Genomic DNA, 15,002 nt, shown 5'->3' with positions numbered 1-15,002 from the left:
TGATGTTCTCCAGACCATTTCGTCCCACGGGGGGAAAGGATCCATATAAAGTCTGGAAAAGCTTCCTCCTGCCTCGAAACAACAGCAAGAGCAGGGAAGCATCACCTGGCAATGGATGCTCCAACCTCATTGACCCCAAGGTGACTTTGACTTGGAGGATCTCTTATGACTTTGGGGTGCAGGTCCCACAGCCCCAGCAGGACCCAAAACTTGTCCCCATCTTCTTCATTTGCTCATCTTGAAAGCATAAAAATAAAAATCCCCCGTCAGCAGGCATGCCCGGGCTTCACTAGCAAGATCTTGGCACCGGGAGAAGGGGGCAGCAGGCAGAGCGTGCTGCAAGCCCAGGCTGGGCACGGGGGCGAAGATCCTCCCCCACCATTCCCACGGCACTTCGCGCGGCGGAAAGGTCTAGCCCGACTCGTAGGGTAAGTGAGATGGGGATTCGGGGATTTCTGCGCAGCGTTCCGCACGAGGAAAGCCTCCTCCCGGCAGCTCTGCAACCCAAAGCGTCCCAGCCGGGTGCAGTGAGTTTTGGTGGGGAAAGGAGAGCCCCGTGCCGCCCTCCCCTTGCTCCGGGGACACTCACCTGGCACAGAAAATCGTTCCTACTGAGGACAAGTCTCTATTTATGATTTTTTTTTTTAAGCTGAGCCTGAGCTGAAGGAAAGCTTCTGGAGATGTGTGTGATATGTGGATACTCTGGGGCAGGTCGAGGCGGGGATGGGCTTGTTGAGGTGGGAGTGGAGGTCCCAGAAGACCGGTAGGCACCAGGAGGGGATCGGGGTGCTCCAACCCCGCGACTGGAAAGGAAAGAGGCAGGAAAAAGCTGACTCGGGGAAGGGGAAGGGAAAAGGCACCCTGGTCCTCTACCCAAGGGAGCTTCCCCAGGCACCCAAGCCCCCATGGAGCCTCCTGAGCACCCACTCGCACCGGGACCCCCCTCTGCGCACCCCACCGGTGCCCCACGCCATCTCGATATTGAACTGTTTGGATATTTCAAATCCAAACCACGTGCAAGCCACATAATACAGCAGTATGAATATCTATTACAAGGCTGGATCGATACACCCCTGGCTGCTTTAGCTCCCTTCTGCAGCAGCACTGTCTTTTTTTTATAGTTATTTACTTTTCCACATTATTAAGGATTGGTGCAGTTTTTCCTTGTAGGCTTTGAGCCTGCTTTTTCCTTGTGTAGCAGAAAGCTTTCAAGCCACGTGGCAACAATAAGCTGGAATACAGAATGCAAGGAGCTCCACGTTCCTGTTTAAACCAGGAGTCAGAAAATAGCAGATGAAAAGGCACGTTTGCATTCCTATTTGTGCTGCTTGGCACTGGCGACAGAGCACAACTGGAACAAGCAATGTTTTAAATAATGTAGGAAAAAATTGTCATATATTTGGGCTTTATTTTTGCTCTTGACTCATAGGCAGCAGTCGCACTTGGCAGAGAAGCTGCGATTGCCGCATCGCTACAAGCTCAGCTTTGCAAAGCAGTGGAAGCTCCAGGAGAACGTGGGCTCGGCCGATAACCTGTCCGTCCGTCCTCTTCCCAGCGCTGGCTCCGTGCTGCCTCTCTCCCGAGGAAACGCAACCCACAGGTCTGAAATCACTCGTCTCGGCTGCGTGGCTTGAGAGAGTCAAAATCCCAGAGAAGAAACATGTTTAGTTTGAAACGTGTTAATTTAAAAAAGCAATCATGAGCGCTTTGCCGATTCCTACCCGATTCGCCCTCGTTAGAGGCTTCCTTCGTGTTCGACAGCGCGATTGCAGCTCGGTTGGGAGGCACGAGCCTGCGTGATTGAAAGGGACCGGGCGACTTAATCGCTTTTGCTTATCTTTTTTCCAAGCTAATTAAAGGTAGAAATTATCAAATCAAGCAAGAGCTGTTCGGTGCCGGCCATCAGCAGCTTGCGTTGGCCGTGTCTGGCGCTCGCTTGAGAAATTCCCGCTGGGTTTTGGCAGGCGGGGTGCCTTTGCCAGCACTTAGTCCCAGATTACAGGGGACTTACCAGCCGGGGCCATTTTCCCACTGAAGCTGCAAGAGGCAGGAATGCTTTTAGTGCCTCCAGGCAATTTTGTGCCTTCCCAGTGCCTTCCCAGTGCCATTATCGAAATGCTAAATGGAGAAAAAGCTGCTTTGCCCAGGCTCGTGGAAGATGGGACGATGGTTCCCATCCTTAGACACTCAGAGCTCCTCTTGATGCTGCAGAGCACGAGGGACGTCAAAGCGATGCCGGCTGCGGAGAAATCGTCTGGAATTTGCCCTATTGAATAGGAACCCCCATAGTTCAACCCTGAAAAAATCCAGCTTACAAATACCAGCATTAAAAAATGGCTTTCAAAAGTCATTACCGTTTTCTTTGCTAGGTTTTTGTGTCGCCTGCTGACATTCTGGTATCGGTTTGGGTTTTATGTCGCTGATGGGCAACTTCATTGCACAAGAACGCGCCCCGAGATTTGGGGTTGTGCCTTTTCCCGCGACGCCGGCACTTCTCACCTCGCCTTGCAGCTTGCGCAGTTCGCTCTGGCTCGCTGCCGGCGCTGGCAACATCCCGACCTCGTGTCTGGATGTTGCTTTTCAGGTGGGGAAGGTGGATGTTGGTATCGTCCAGCCCGTTTTTGCAAGCCAAGGCCGCGCGGTTAAAACAGCTGCTGCTGGCAGCTTTTGGAATCGGAGCCCGGGGCAGGCATCGCAGCGGCAGCAGCAGCAAGGCAGCGAGCCTAAGCACAGGGGGATGAGGTTTTGGGGGTTTACTGGCTCAGCTGAGGGTGCAGCGACCTTGCAAAAGCGAGAAGCAGATTTGCCAGCGAGCGCTGCGAGGGCCAAGAGGCGCGTGGCTGGAGGGAAGCTGCGGGGCTGCGAAGCCGCTTGCCCGAGCACGCGGAGCGCTGCCGAAGAGGCCGCCGACGCCGCGTGGCAGCCGGTTGCGATACCCCGCTCGTGCGCTCTCGGATCAAAGCAGGGCTGGACGGGCAGCGAGAAGGCAGCGGCTCAGGGGCTGCCCTCACCTTGGAGAGCAATTATTCGCTATTGCACATTTCGGATCGACGGATACGGGGTATTTCTTGCGCCGGAGCGAGAAATTGAAGTGAATGAAAGCAGGGCTTGAGGCATTGCCTCGTGGGGAAAAAAAAAAAAAAAATGCATGTGCAACCTCTTCTCTCCAGCCAGAGCTGCTTCTTTGCAGAGCTCTCCCCAAACCTGATCCAGCCTCATTTCTCCAGCCCTGATCTCGGGACTGACCCCCAAGGATCTGCCACCGCCAGTGACGGCAACAGAGATAAACATGTCCAAATCGATTGGCTTCCTGGGATGTGATTAAGCTGCAGTCAAGCAGCTTATTTTTGTTGGATTCGAATCAATACAAACACACAGCCCGAGCTTTTTGAGCCTTTATTAGAGGGAAGGACAAGCCGTGCACCTTCTGGTTTGCTTCGCTCCTCCATGCCGAGCGACGCAGCCCCTGCCCTGAGCACAGCCCCGCGTGGCCATGAGAAAGCTGCGAGAAGCAAGCAGAGTCAGCTGCTTCGCGGGTACGCGACGGCGGTCACGAGCATCCACGGCACTTTGCACTTGATGGGTGCCCGTCTCCGCTGGTTGCACCGCAGAAGGGAACGCGGTCCTTCTGGGACCACCGTAAAGGTCTCAGCAGGAAGGCGAGCGAGCAGCAGCTTGTGCCTGGGCGTAACGAGAGCGGATTAGGGATCACCTTGGGGTCTGACCGGCTGCGTTTGCACCAGAGGATGCCAGGCTGATCTCTGAAAGCGTGAGTGATGGCCAACGCCACGGAGAGCTTTCCTATGGTGGTGAGGACATGCCACCCGGCGGCTTCAAAGCCTTGTCCCCGGGGCACAAAGAGCAGTGGGAGACACATGGCTCGGCCCCACGCGGCACAGCAGCAGATGGACCAAAGGCACGGCTTTGGGTGGCCAGCAGCTGTTGTCACCCTGAGACCCGGTGCTTATGGTGACGCTGGTGCCTGTGGGCTGTCCCCAAAGCCTCCTCCTGGGAGACCAAGAGGTGAAAACCGAGCTGGGCATCTGGGTGCAAAGAGATGGTGCCTTCTTGGTGTGCCGCGTGCATGGACCCGGCCGACGGGCCACGGATGCACCGGGCATCTCGGGACGCCAAGCGTCGTCCGACAAGCAAACCCACCTTTTATCCGACAGTTTCTGGGTTAGAGCAGCCCATCGGCAGGATTCCCACCTCTACCCAAGCAGCTTGAACATGGGCGTATACGATCTTGAACGACCCTGAGAGCGGAGATTGAGACATCTTCCCCAGCAAACACATCACTTGGGATCCTTCTGGGTGCCCCATCCCCTTGAGTCCCACTCGGCTACGAAGAACAGCAAAATTTCACTGGTGTGCCCGGCTACGTCTGCCACCTTTGGCTGCACGCTAGCAGCTGGAGAAATTGGGACCCTCCAGCCTGCTTACGGAGGTGGCTTCTTCAGAAAGTCAGGCAGGTTATGAAAGTCACCCCCAGTCAGAAGAAGCCGTCTGCTTTCAGCGGCCACATGCTCCCACACGGTCTCCGACAGAAGAATGCGCATTTCTGAATGAATATTGTCCTTCCACCAATGAACCGCAATTTAAAAGAAAAAATGCACAGCAATTTAACGGCTACCTGTGAGAGTCGGTGTTCTTCCAGAGGCAGAAAATGCTATCTGTTGCTTAGGAACAATCTTTATCCTACAAAATGAAGACACAGACCCTCCAAAGAGTTTTTAAAATGCACCCGATGTGTGTTTGTCTTGCTTAGAAGCGGACCCAACTCCTAAATAAACTGCGGGGAGAAGTCTTTCTGCTCCAAATACAGCGCCGGCCGCCGACTCTACCCAGCCGTGAGTGCAGATACAGGCGTACGCCCCATGCCCAGCCACGATGTGAGGTGCAGGGTACAGGCTTACGCCCAACCATGATTCAAGATCTAGGGTATATACCGTATACCCAGCCACGAGTCCAGGGCATATACTCCCCACCCTGCCATGATGTGAGGTAAGGTCTGCAAAAGCCCCATGGGGATCTTGCTCGGCCCAGGCGGCCCCCGCTTTCCTGCCCCACGGCGCTGGCTGCGCGACCCGACGCTTGCAGGGCGATGGCTCAGGCATTGCTCCTCGGCACACAGAGCAAGCACAGAAATGGAGGCAGATCATGGCCATGACGATGCCGAGGCATTTCTGAGAACTGAGGCTTATGGAGAAGTACCTCAGGCTAGTCGCGTGTCCGGTCATTAATCTGGATACTCATCCGTTGTTCTGCTTCAACGAGCCAAGCAACTGTTGTTTCACTGACATGTCTTTCCAGCTGTCTCGAATTGGGTCAGGTTGAAACACCTACCGCTGCTCCAGCGCGTCTGTACGTGGGCTAGCAGGTACGTCCCGCTCTGAATTGCTCTGCCTTCGCCTGGCTGCGGTGTCTGTTGTTGCACCGGTTTGTTTTCCCCAAAGAACAAAACATCCTTGAGCTGCTCAGAAGAGCCGCTCCTCGAGGACACAAAGCCCATCAGTTTGTTCCCTGCTGCTCGCCCTCCTTGCCAAGCACAAGAGACCTTTTCTGGGAACAGCCACGTACCGCCTCGACCAGCGGCCAGCTCCCGCGTCCAGTCTAAAGCAAAGTGCGCACCAGGTCCAAAAGCAAAACTGATCTCTTGGGGGTCCTTCAGTTAAGAGAATCTAGTTTGCAAAGCTATCTTATCCGAGATCCCGGTAGGAGCATCTGCCAGGGTGGAGCAGGTATTGAATCGAGAAGCCTTGCAGGACGTAACGCTGGAGCTCTTCTTCTTGCGGTAGAAGTAGCTGCTGAGGTGGAACCAGAACTTGTCGTGGAGGGAGGCGTAGATGAAAGGGTTGTAGCAGGCGGAGCTCATGGCAATCAGGTGACACGAGACCTGGATAACGTTGACATACCTCTTGTCCAGGATGGTGAACTCCTCGTCGATGTCTCTGATGAAGTTCACCACCTGGAGGGGCAGCCAGCAGATGGCAAAGCAGACCACCGAGACGGTGAGCACCCGGAAGGTCTTCTGCTTCGTTTTGGTCCATTTGTCTTGGCAGGGATAGGCAGCACCCGGGACGTTCCTCCTCCGCAAGTGGTAGGTGATGGCACAGAAGGAGACCGATACTGCCAAAAGTGGGAGCATGTAGGACAAGAGGAGCATCAGGCAGGAGTACAGCAGCCGCTCTCGCTCTTCGTGCTTCCAAAACTCTTCGCAGATGATCATGTCGTGGCCGATGGTGTTGAGATCCAAGTAGTGGGTGTGCAGTGATGTGGGAACAGAGGCCATGATGGAGAGTAACCAAATGCAGGCCACCAGGCAGATGCAGGACCTGCGGCTTATCCTCCTGCGAATAGGGTACGCCACCACAACGTACCGGTCGATGGCGATGGCGGTGAGGGACAGCACCGAGACGAAGACGGTGGCGGCCTGCATCAAGGTGACGAAGTAACACATGAACATCCCGAAGAGCCAGCCCCGCACCTCGAAGGCGTAGGAGACGGTGAGGGGGACGCAGGCGAGGCACATGATGAAGTCGGCCGCCGCCAGGTTCCCAATCAGGAAATTGGTGGTGCAGTGCAGCTTCTTGGTGAGGGCGATGAGGAGGATGAGGAAGAGGTTCCCCGTGCACGCCACTGCCACCAGCGTGGCGTAGAGCGGGATGAAGAGGGGCTTCAGCTCCAGGAGGAGGTCCAGGCCGGTGAAGAGAGGGGCCGAGCCGTTCTGCCAGGAGTCGTTGGGCAGCTGACTGTGAGCCATGCCGTCTCTCCTGCGGCCGATGCTGCCTCTCCACACCTCGAAGTCAAACAGAGATGAGACCGTTCGCCCTGAAGGGGAAAGAAACGCGCTCTGGTTGTACTTCTGGGCAGAAGAACCCATCCCCAGGGTCTAGGTCCTCTCGCACAGCCCCGTAGCCACGCACCGGCTGACTTAAGAGATGCTGTGACTTTTTAAGGGTGACAGGCAGACACAGCGGAGCTTCGGTACGGCGGAAACGGGGAGCCTGGCTGCGAAACGGTTAACCAGCCGGGCGCGGATCTGCAGGGAGCTGCGGCTTTGCAGCAGCAGGACAGGGAAAGCAGCTCGGGATGGCTCCTGGAAAGTAACCAGGGAGCTGTGGGGACATCAAGCAGAAGAAGCAAGAGGCAGTCCTGCATTTTTTGCTGTTCATTTTTCAACTCCACCCCGAGCTGCCAGCCCTGCCGCTGCCCTCCGGCCACCCTGCTCGGCAGAAGTGGCTGCCCTCCGGCCGCTCTCCGTCCCAGCCCGCCCCACCATGCCCCCGGCCCGTGGGGTTATTGCACCCCGTTGGTTATTTCTCCACCAGCCATGGGCCGTCGGCTTCTCCTGCCCCGGGCTGGTTTCCTCCTGCCTTCCCTTGCGGCGACCGCGATGGGGAAGGGAGCGCGTGGCTCCCGGGCCACGTCCACGAAACTACTTACAGCAGCACGAGGGGGATGACAGCAAATTATATTCTAGCAGCAAGCGTAAGGAAACGAAGCGTTACCCTCCAGGACGCTCCTCTTGGGCCCCACGCTGCCGAGTTGACCATTTCATCCCGCTCTCCAGGACCTGGACAGTCGTCTTCCTCCAGCACAGAGCCAAACCAGCGTTCATTAAGTAGCGCCCGTAATTAACCGCGCGATATTACGGTTTTCTACTCCGCGGTGCCCATGCAGAGCGCGCGCCGCGCACACGGACCTCCAGGTCCCCGTGCCCTGCTCGGAGGGGCGGAATACGAAATCCAGATGGAAGCTTGCAGCTGAGAAGCCAATATGAAAATTAATTTAAAGAACAAATACTCCGGTTCGTTCCCTCGCTAGGAGCCGAGCCAGCCCTTCGGGGCATCCTCGCATCCAGCCCGGCGGCTCCGGCTGTGCCTGGCAGCCGCGATCCTTGCCCACAGCGGCTTTCGCTCGCCTTCTCCTGGTGCTTCGGGGTTTTTTTGCACCGATGCCCGAGCTTTTAAGCCGCGGAGGAACAGGACGTTCCCACCCGCGGTGCTCGGGATTCCAGGTATTCGCGGGGACGCCCACACCCCCCGACACCGTTTCGTGGCTGGAGCTGCATCCCCCACGCCCTCCCCACCCCCACACCCCGCTCCCCCCGTCCCCAGCCCGGCCGGGAGCCCCGGTGGCTCCCGGGGGCCGGCAGCGCTGCGCAAGGCGGGGCTGCTCGGGGCTGCTCGGGGCTGTTTGGGGCTGTTTGGGGCTGCTCGGGGCTGTTTGGGGGCTGCTCGGGGGCTGTTTGGGGCTGTTTGGGGGCTGCTCGGGGCTGTTTGGGGGCTGCTCGGGGGCTGCTCGGGGGCTGTTTGGGGGCTGCTCGGGGCTGTTTGGGGGCTGCTCGGGGCTGCTCGGGGGCTGCTCGGGGGCTGCTCGGGGGCTGTTTGGGGGCTGCTCGGGGGCTGCTCGGGGGCTGTTTGGGGGCTGTTTGGGGGCTGTTTGGGGGCTGCTCGGGGGCTGTTTGGGGGCTGTTTGGGGGCTGCTCGGGGCTGTTTGGGGGCTGCTCCCGGGACCCCCCGCCCGCCCCCGGGGTCGGCTCCAGGCCCCCACCCCCGGCAGGGAGGGGAGGGGAAGGCGCTGGGGGGGGGCGGGAAGGGGACGGGGCGGGCGGGCGCAGGGACCGCGCGGAGCTCCCGGGAGGCGGCAGCGGCCGCCCCGACGGGGGTCCCGGCCCGGGGGCGGGGGGCGAGGGGGGAGAGGGGCGAAGGCAGCCCAGCCATGGGGTGCAGGCAGCCATGGGGTGCAGGCAGCCATGGGGTGCAGGCAGCTATAGGGTGCAGGCAGCTATAGGGTGCAGGTAGCCATAGGGTGCAGGCAGCTATAGGGTGCAGGCAGCCATGGGGTGCAGGCAGCTATAGAGCAAGGGTGGCCCAGCTGTAGGGTGATGCACACCCAACCGTGGGGGGCTCGTGGGGCAGGGGTGGGGGGGTGAGGGTGGTCCAGCCATGGGTTGATGGGCACCCAGCCGTGGGGGGGCTCGTGGCCCAGCCAGGGGGGCCACCAGCCGTGGTGTGGGGCACAGGCGTGGGGTCCGGCGTGTGCCCACGGAGCTGAACCCCCGCTGCAGGCCAGCACCCGGCTGTCCCCAAAACCAAGCGGCTCCGGCCAGCGAGGGCCAGGCGCGGAGGCAGCGATAGCGACGGCCGGGGGGGAATTGCATCCAGCCCGCAGCCGCGGGGTGGGGGAATAAAAATACCATTTTCCATTTTATTGCCTGGTGGAGAATTAAAAACCAAGCCAGGCCAGGATCCCAGGCTGGTACCGGCAGCCCGAAAGGCGCCAGGTGCTCCCCGCATCCGCCCGATCCCCGCTTTCCGCCGCCGGGAAATTCAGCAGAGTTGCCCCAGCTGCGAACGGGAGCCAGGGCCAGCCGTCGTGCGACCGTTTTTCTCTCCACCAAACCCCAGCTTTTCCCATTTTTCCAGGAATACCTCGGGTCACCTTTCGTCGCAGATGCACTTCAAGAAGCTCGGTGCTTGCAGGATCGGCACGGAGGCACACCAGAAATATGTGACCTTTTCAATCAACAGGCATTTACCTTCAAGGTAACAGCAATATTGACATTTTTAAGAGCTTGGGAGAAAAGCTTCGGCACTAAAACCCTCTTTGCACAGACACTTGAAAAAGCTTCTGCAACGCACGTTGGGTGTTTAGGGACACACAAGAATCGGGATTAGGTTTTTATTCCTTGCCTGTTCCCTCCTGTGTGCGTTTACAAATAATATAAATGTGTTTAAAACTAAATAAAACCAATCTCTCCATATGCTGTTCGCTCTCAGAGTGAAGCTCTTAGGCTTTGAAATGGCAGGCGTGCGTTTCTTTTATTGATTTCCGCCGCTTTTGCTCCCTTTGGGTTGCAGGTCCCAGCTCTGAAGAGAGCTGGATGCACGGGCTCAGGACATCACCCAGCCACGATCAAAGGGGCTTTTAAAAAAAAAAAAGTATTTTTGGATTTAGGGCAAGCATGATCCATATGGCTGAAGTCACTAGAAGTATTCCTCTCAAATTCAGCGTATGCCTGAGCGATGTGCCGTGCCCGGTTCAGCCCAGGGCAGAGCCTCAGAGGGTGGCTGGAGTTGTTTTAACGAGCTTTCACCGTCGTATCAGAGATTTTTACGTGCAGTCGGGGCAGAGGAGCCGGTCTTTAAACCAGGTTTAAGGTCTGGCAGCTCCAACACCGCCCAGGCACAGAGCCGGGGCTCTTGCTCTGCTGAAACGCTGCGATGAAAGGCAGCGGAGCTGCTGGGCAGCCTGGCTGGGGCTTCAGCTGTGCCTGCAGCGCCGAAGGGGCTTCAGGAGGTGAAACCAGTTCCCCAGTTAGGGAGCAAAGGGGGTGAAACCAGTTCCCCATTTAGGGAGCAAAGGGGGTGAAACCAGTTCCCCAATTAGGGAGCAAAGGGGGTGAAACCAGTTCCCCAGTTAGGGAGCAAAGGGGGTGAAACCAGTTCCCCAATTAGGGAGCAAAGGGGGTGAAACCAGTTCCCCAGTTAGGGAGCAAAGGGGGTGAAACCAGTTCCCCAGTTAGGGAGCAAAGGGGGTGCCGGCCCTTTGCTGTGAGGGGTTGTTCTCTGCAGCAGTTCTTCCGCTCTGCCTTCTGCAGAGCCCGGCAGGCTGAAGCAATTTGCTAAGCTTAGAAACGGCGATTTAAGTGCTTCACAGGACTTGAAAAAAAAAAATTATAGCGGGGGGGGAAAAAAAACCCCAAAGCAGGTTTGTTGTGCTGGTTGGGAGAGGGGAGAGCGGCCGCTGGCGCTGAGGGGGTTCCCGTCCCCTCGGCGCTACGGTGCTGTTGTTCCGTGGAAGAGCTCCGCTACGCCCATCCTGCTCCGCGCTGGGGCGGAGGAGTGAGAAGGGGTTACCCAAAAATGTGTGTACCAGGCACCGGCGCCGCCGATCCGCCTGCCCTTCTCCCGGCAGCACCCGCCCGCAGGTGCGCTCCGAAGCGCGGGGTGTAGGGAAAAACCCACGGATCTTTCTCCACACAGCCTCCTTAGCCGCTTCGCGGCCACCCGTGCGCGCTGGTGGCATGGCCCACGCTCGGGGTGTTGCTCGGGGCTGAGCCGGCCGCGCGGGCTGGGGCTGGACGGGGAGACGGCAGCGTAACCTCGTGAGCCCCGCCGCCCGTCTCCCCGCTGCCCTCCTCGCCTCACACCGACCGTGGGTGACGCGATGGAAATCTGTTTATTTTCTGCTGAAGTGGCACATTTGACACCGAGCTGAGCGGTGCGGTTGACACGCCAGAGGACGAGATGTCACCCAGAGGGACCTGGGCAAGCTGGGGAGGGGGCCTGTGCGACCCTCACGAGGGGCAGCAAGGCCAAGGGCAAGGTCCTGCACCTGGGATGGGGCAGCCCCCGGTATCAGCACAGGCTGGGGATGGAGGGATGGAGAGCAGCCCTGCGGAGAAGGGCTTGGGGGTGCTGGGGGTGAAAAGCCGGACACGAGCCGGCAACGTGCGCTGGCAGCCCAGAAAGCCAACCCCATCCTGGGCTGCATCCCCACAGCGTGGGCAGCGGGGCGAGGGAGGGGATTCTGCCCCTCTGCCCCGCTCTGGGCAGACCCCCCTGCAGCCCTGCGCCCAGCTCTGGGCCCTCGGCACAAGGACACGGAGCTGCTGGAGCAGGGCCAGAGGAGGCCACAGAAATGCCCCGAGGGCCGGAGCCCCTCTGCTGCGGGGCCAGGCTGGGGGGCTGGGGGTGCTCAGCCTGGAGAGGAGGGGGCTGCGGGGAGGCCTGAGTGCGGCCTGGCAGCGCTGACAGGGGCTGCAGGAAGGGGGGGGCGAGCTTTAGCAAGGCCTGTTGTGACAGGACAAGGGGTGATGGATTTAAACTACAGAAGAACAGATTTAGGCTGGATATAAGGAAGAATTGTTTACAGTGAGGGCGGTGAGGCACTGGCCCAGGTTGCCCAGAGAGGCGGTGGAGGCCCCATCCCTGGGAACATCCCAGGCCAGGCTGGACGGGGCTCTGAGCACCCTGGGCTGGTTAAAGCTGTCCCTGGCACTGCAGGGGCTGGGCTGGGTGGGCTCTGAAGGGCCCTTCCCAAAGCATTCCATGATTCCATGATTTGTAGGGCACATAGTGTTGCGTAAGGAAACTTCAGGGAATTCCTAATTCCTTGTTTTGCTTAAAGTTGCTTCGGGCCCTTCCCCATCGCCCTTAAATGCGTGCATCCGAGCCGGGGCTTTGCTTTCCCCCGGTGCCGCTGGTTAAAGGTGGCTGCGGGCTTTTCCGCGGGAGCAGAGATGAGGGATGCATCCCTAAAACACACGGCGATTAACGGGGAGAGTGGCGTCGCTCCCGCCAGCACGATCGGCGGGGGCCTCGGCGCGGGGCGAGCGAAGAGCCCGTGGGTCGGGAAACGCGGCGCAGAGCCACAAAAGGTTTTTCCTGCGCTGGGGGCCGAAACCTCGGGGCGATTGCGCCAGCGCTGCCGTTGGCAGGTCGCGTCTTTCCTTCTGCAGGATCCACTGGGAGCGTGCACGGGCTGCCGTTTCTTTGCCGCCCTCTCTCCCGCCCCTCTGGCCACCTCTTCTTGCAACCTCTGCCCCATCAGAAATGCGTCTTCCACCCTCGAGTTCCTTTCAGAAATGATTTCCAGCTGATTTGAAGTTCGCGGATCACCGCGCCGTCAATCAATACACGGGTAACGACTTCAGAAACGGGGGCTTGGGGGAAATTAGCCTTAATCGGGCATTTATTGCTGTAACACAGTGGCATCGTGTGATTAAAAAGAGGACCCGAGCATTGCTTCGATATTGATTTCAGTGGCGAGATGAAGTTAATCGTGCACGCCTCCCAACGAGGTTTGAGTGGCAAACGGTAGTATCAGTGCCCGGTGACTACAGTAATTACTTCCTTCCCATTACATTTTGCAAGAGTGTTATGACGAGCCCAGTGGTAATGAAAACTGAAATTAAAGCTGGGGATAATTGCCCTGCTGTCGGGGTTCAGCCCCAGCCCCAGCTCAGCACCACGCAGCCGCTCGCTCCCCCTGCCCCGGTGGGATGGGGGAGAGAATCGGAGGAGTGAGAGTGAGAAACACTCCTGGGGTGAGATAAGAACAGGTTAATCATTGAAATGAAGTAAAATAGTAATGATAACAATAATAATATAATAATGATAATAATAATATCCAAAGCAAGTGATGCCCAATGCAATTGCTCCCCACCCGCCGACCGATGCCCAGCCAGTTCCCAGCAGCGATCGCTGCTCCCCGGCCAACCCCCCCAGTTTCCATACTGCCCATGATGCCGTATGGTATGGAATGGCCCTTGGGGCAGTTGGGGTCAGCTCTCCTGGCTGTGCCCCCTCCCAGCTCCTTGTGCCCCTGGCAGAGCAGGGGAAGCTGCAAAGTCCTTGCCTGGCATGAGCAGTGCTGAGCAACAACTAAACCATCAGCGTGTTATCAGCGTTATTCTCCTACTAAATCCAAACCACAGCACTGTGTCTGCTACTAGGAAGAAAATTAACCCTATCCCAGCCAAAACCAGGACACCTGCTGACCCGAGCGACGGGCTGGTGTCAAGCTAGGGCAGACAGCCACCGATTCAAGGCTTCACGCCCACTGGTTTGCTTTTCAGCGTGGAGGGAGCCCACAGCAATCAAGCTATGGGAAAACCTTCTCTTTCCTGGGCCAGAAATGCTCCAAGATCAGGCGAGGGGCCGCTGGTTAGGCAGGCGCAGCTCTCCTTGCTCCCAGCTCTTTCTGGGCAGCGATGCCGGCTGTGCCCAGGTCCGCGCGGGGAAGTTTGCTTCCGCAGACTCAGCCCTGGCAGCAGCCGTGGCGCGGCGTTTTCGGCATCGTAATGTCATTTTCCTGGCTCCCCAGATTGAAGCGGCTTTGATTTGCCTCCGGAATGGCAGGAAGAGTTGGCTGGGGATTTGCGTTTGCGGTTTCTGGGTAGGATGCGGATCCTAGTCCCAGCTGGACAGGGAAGGGGTTGATCTCGGAGATATCCCAAAGTAGGTAGACGAGAAACAGAGCTGAAAATGTTTGGAAGTGCAAGGGGGTGGGAAAAGCCTCCCCGGCCAGCCCATGCAGCTGAATTCCCCGCGGCATCTGTAAAGGTTTGGGGTCATTCACCGTAGGGCAGCGGATTATGGAGGTGCTGGGAGGGCAACGAGCACCCAGAAATCCACCCTGGGTTTGCAAAGTTTGTCCTGAAAAAAAATAAGCAGCCGCTTTCCCCCAGCCACAAACACCGTCTTTCAGCTAAAACACTGTTACGAAGTTTTTATTAGAAGTGTCAGGACAAACATTGCAATTTTAAAGCTCTCGGCTGTTCAGAAATACACTGTCATGAAACTGCTTTGGAGCAGTTATTGCCCCTCGTGATAAGATTGGGGGTTTGTCATTTTTATCTCTTCTTTTTTTTTTTTTTTTCTTTCTCCTTTGGAAGGAAAAACAAATCTTTGCTTCTCCACAGGTGTCCCTTTGAAGTCGGACGCGTTAATTACGGTGTGCCCCATGATAAGGGGGTGTGTAGGAGCAGGGCTGCTTGTTATTTCAGGTGGCCGGGGTACCTGGCTGCCGGATCCAAAGCAGGTCGTTGCCCATCAGCTCCGTTTTCCTTAGAAGCCTCTGATGCCCCGCGCAGGATCTTTTCATCTTTTCCTTCACAGCTTGCTTAAATAAGGGAAAATTAATCATCATCATCAACTGGAATTTTTTTGGTAACAGGAACGGAAATTGTCAGCCCGGTCCTAGGAGAAGTTCTGCAGAATTCTGGCTTTTGGTGAGAGAAGGCTGTGAATGCGTCTCGACCTGTGGATACGGGTGGGTGTTATTAAAGCTGGCTGGGAGCTGACTTCAGGGGCGAGCACTCATCCCCGCCAAACAATCAGCGGGAAGAAAACCGTCTTTGTCTCCGCACCGCAGCCAGGCCGAGAGCTGCTGTTCATTTTAAGCAGCAGAACAATCTGATAAGGAAAGCAGGAGGCTTTTAAAAGACGGTTTGAGATGAGAGCTGGAGTTTGAACGTGACAGCAGAATAA

The 15,002-nt window shown here is 57.6% G+C and overlaps 1 protein-coding gene across 1 annotated transcript; it reads right to left on the bottom strand.

The window, feature by feature from the left end:
• Positions 1 to 5,671: 5,671 nt before the first annotated feature.
• Positions 5,672 to 6,763, bottom strand: LOC104030871 (prolactin-releasing peptide receptor-like). The gene has a single exon (XM_009482697.2). The coding sequence runs from the start codon at positions 6,761 to 6,763 to the stop codon at positions 5,672 to 5,674; it is 1,092 nt and encodes a 363-aa protein (XP_009480972.1).
• Positions 6,764 to 15,002: the final 8,239 nt, after the last annotated feature.

The sequence above is a fragment of the Pelecanus crispus genome, chromosome 6, assembly GCF_030463565.1.
Source record: "Pelecanus crispus isolate bPelCri1 chromosome 6, bPelCri1.pri, whole genome shotgun sequence".
NCBI classification, from domain to species: Eukaryota; Metazoa; Chordata; class Aves; order Pelecaniformes; family Pelecanidae; genus Pelecanus; species Pelecanus crispus.
Note: the sequence above shows the minus strand (reverse complement) of the source record. Positions and strands in the feature narration are given on the sequence as shown.

Bases quoted from the DNA above. Each gene is read 5' to 3' on its own strand.
- LOC104030871 (XM_009482697.2), bottom strand. From the start codon at position 6,763: ATGGCTCACAGTCAGCTGCCCAACGACTCCTGGCAGAACGGCTCGGCC.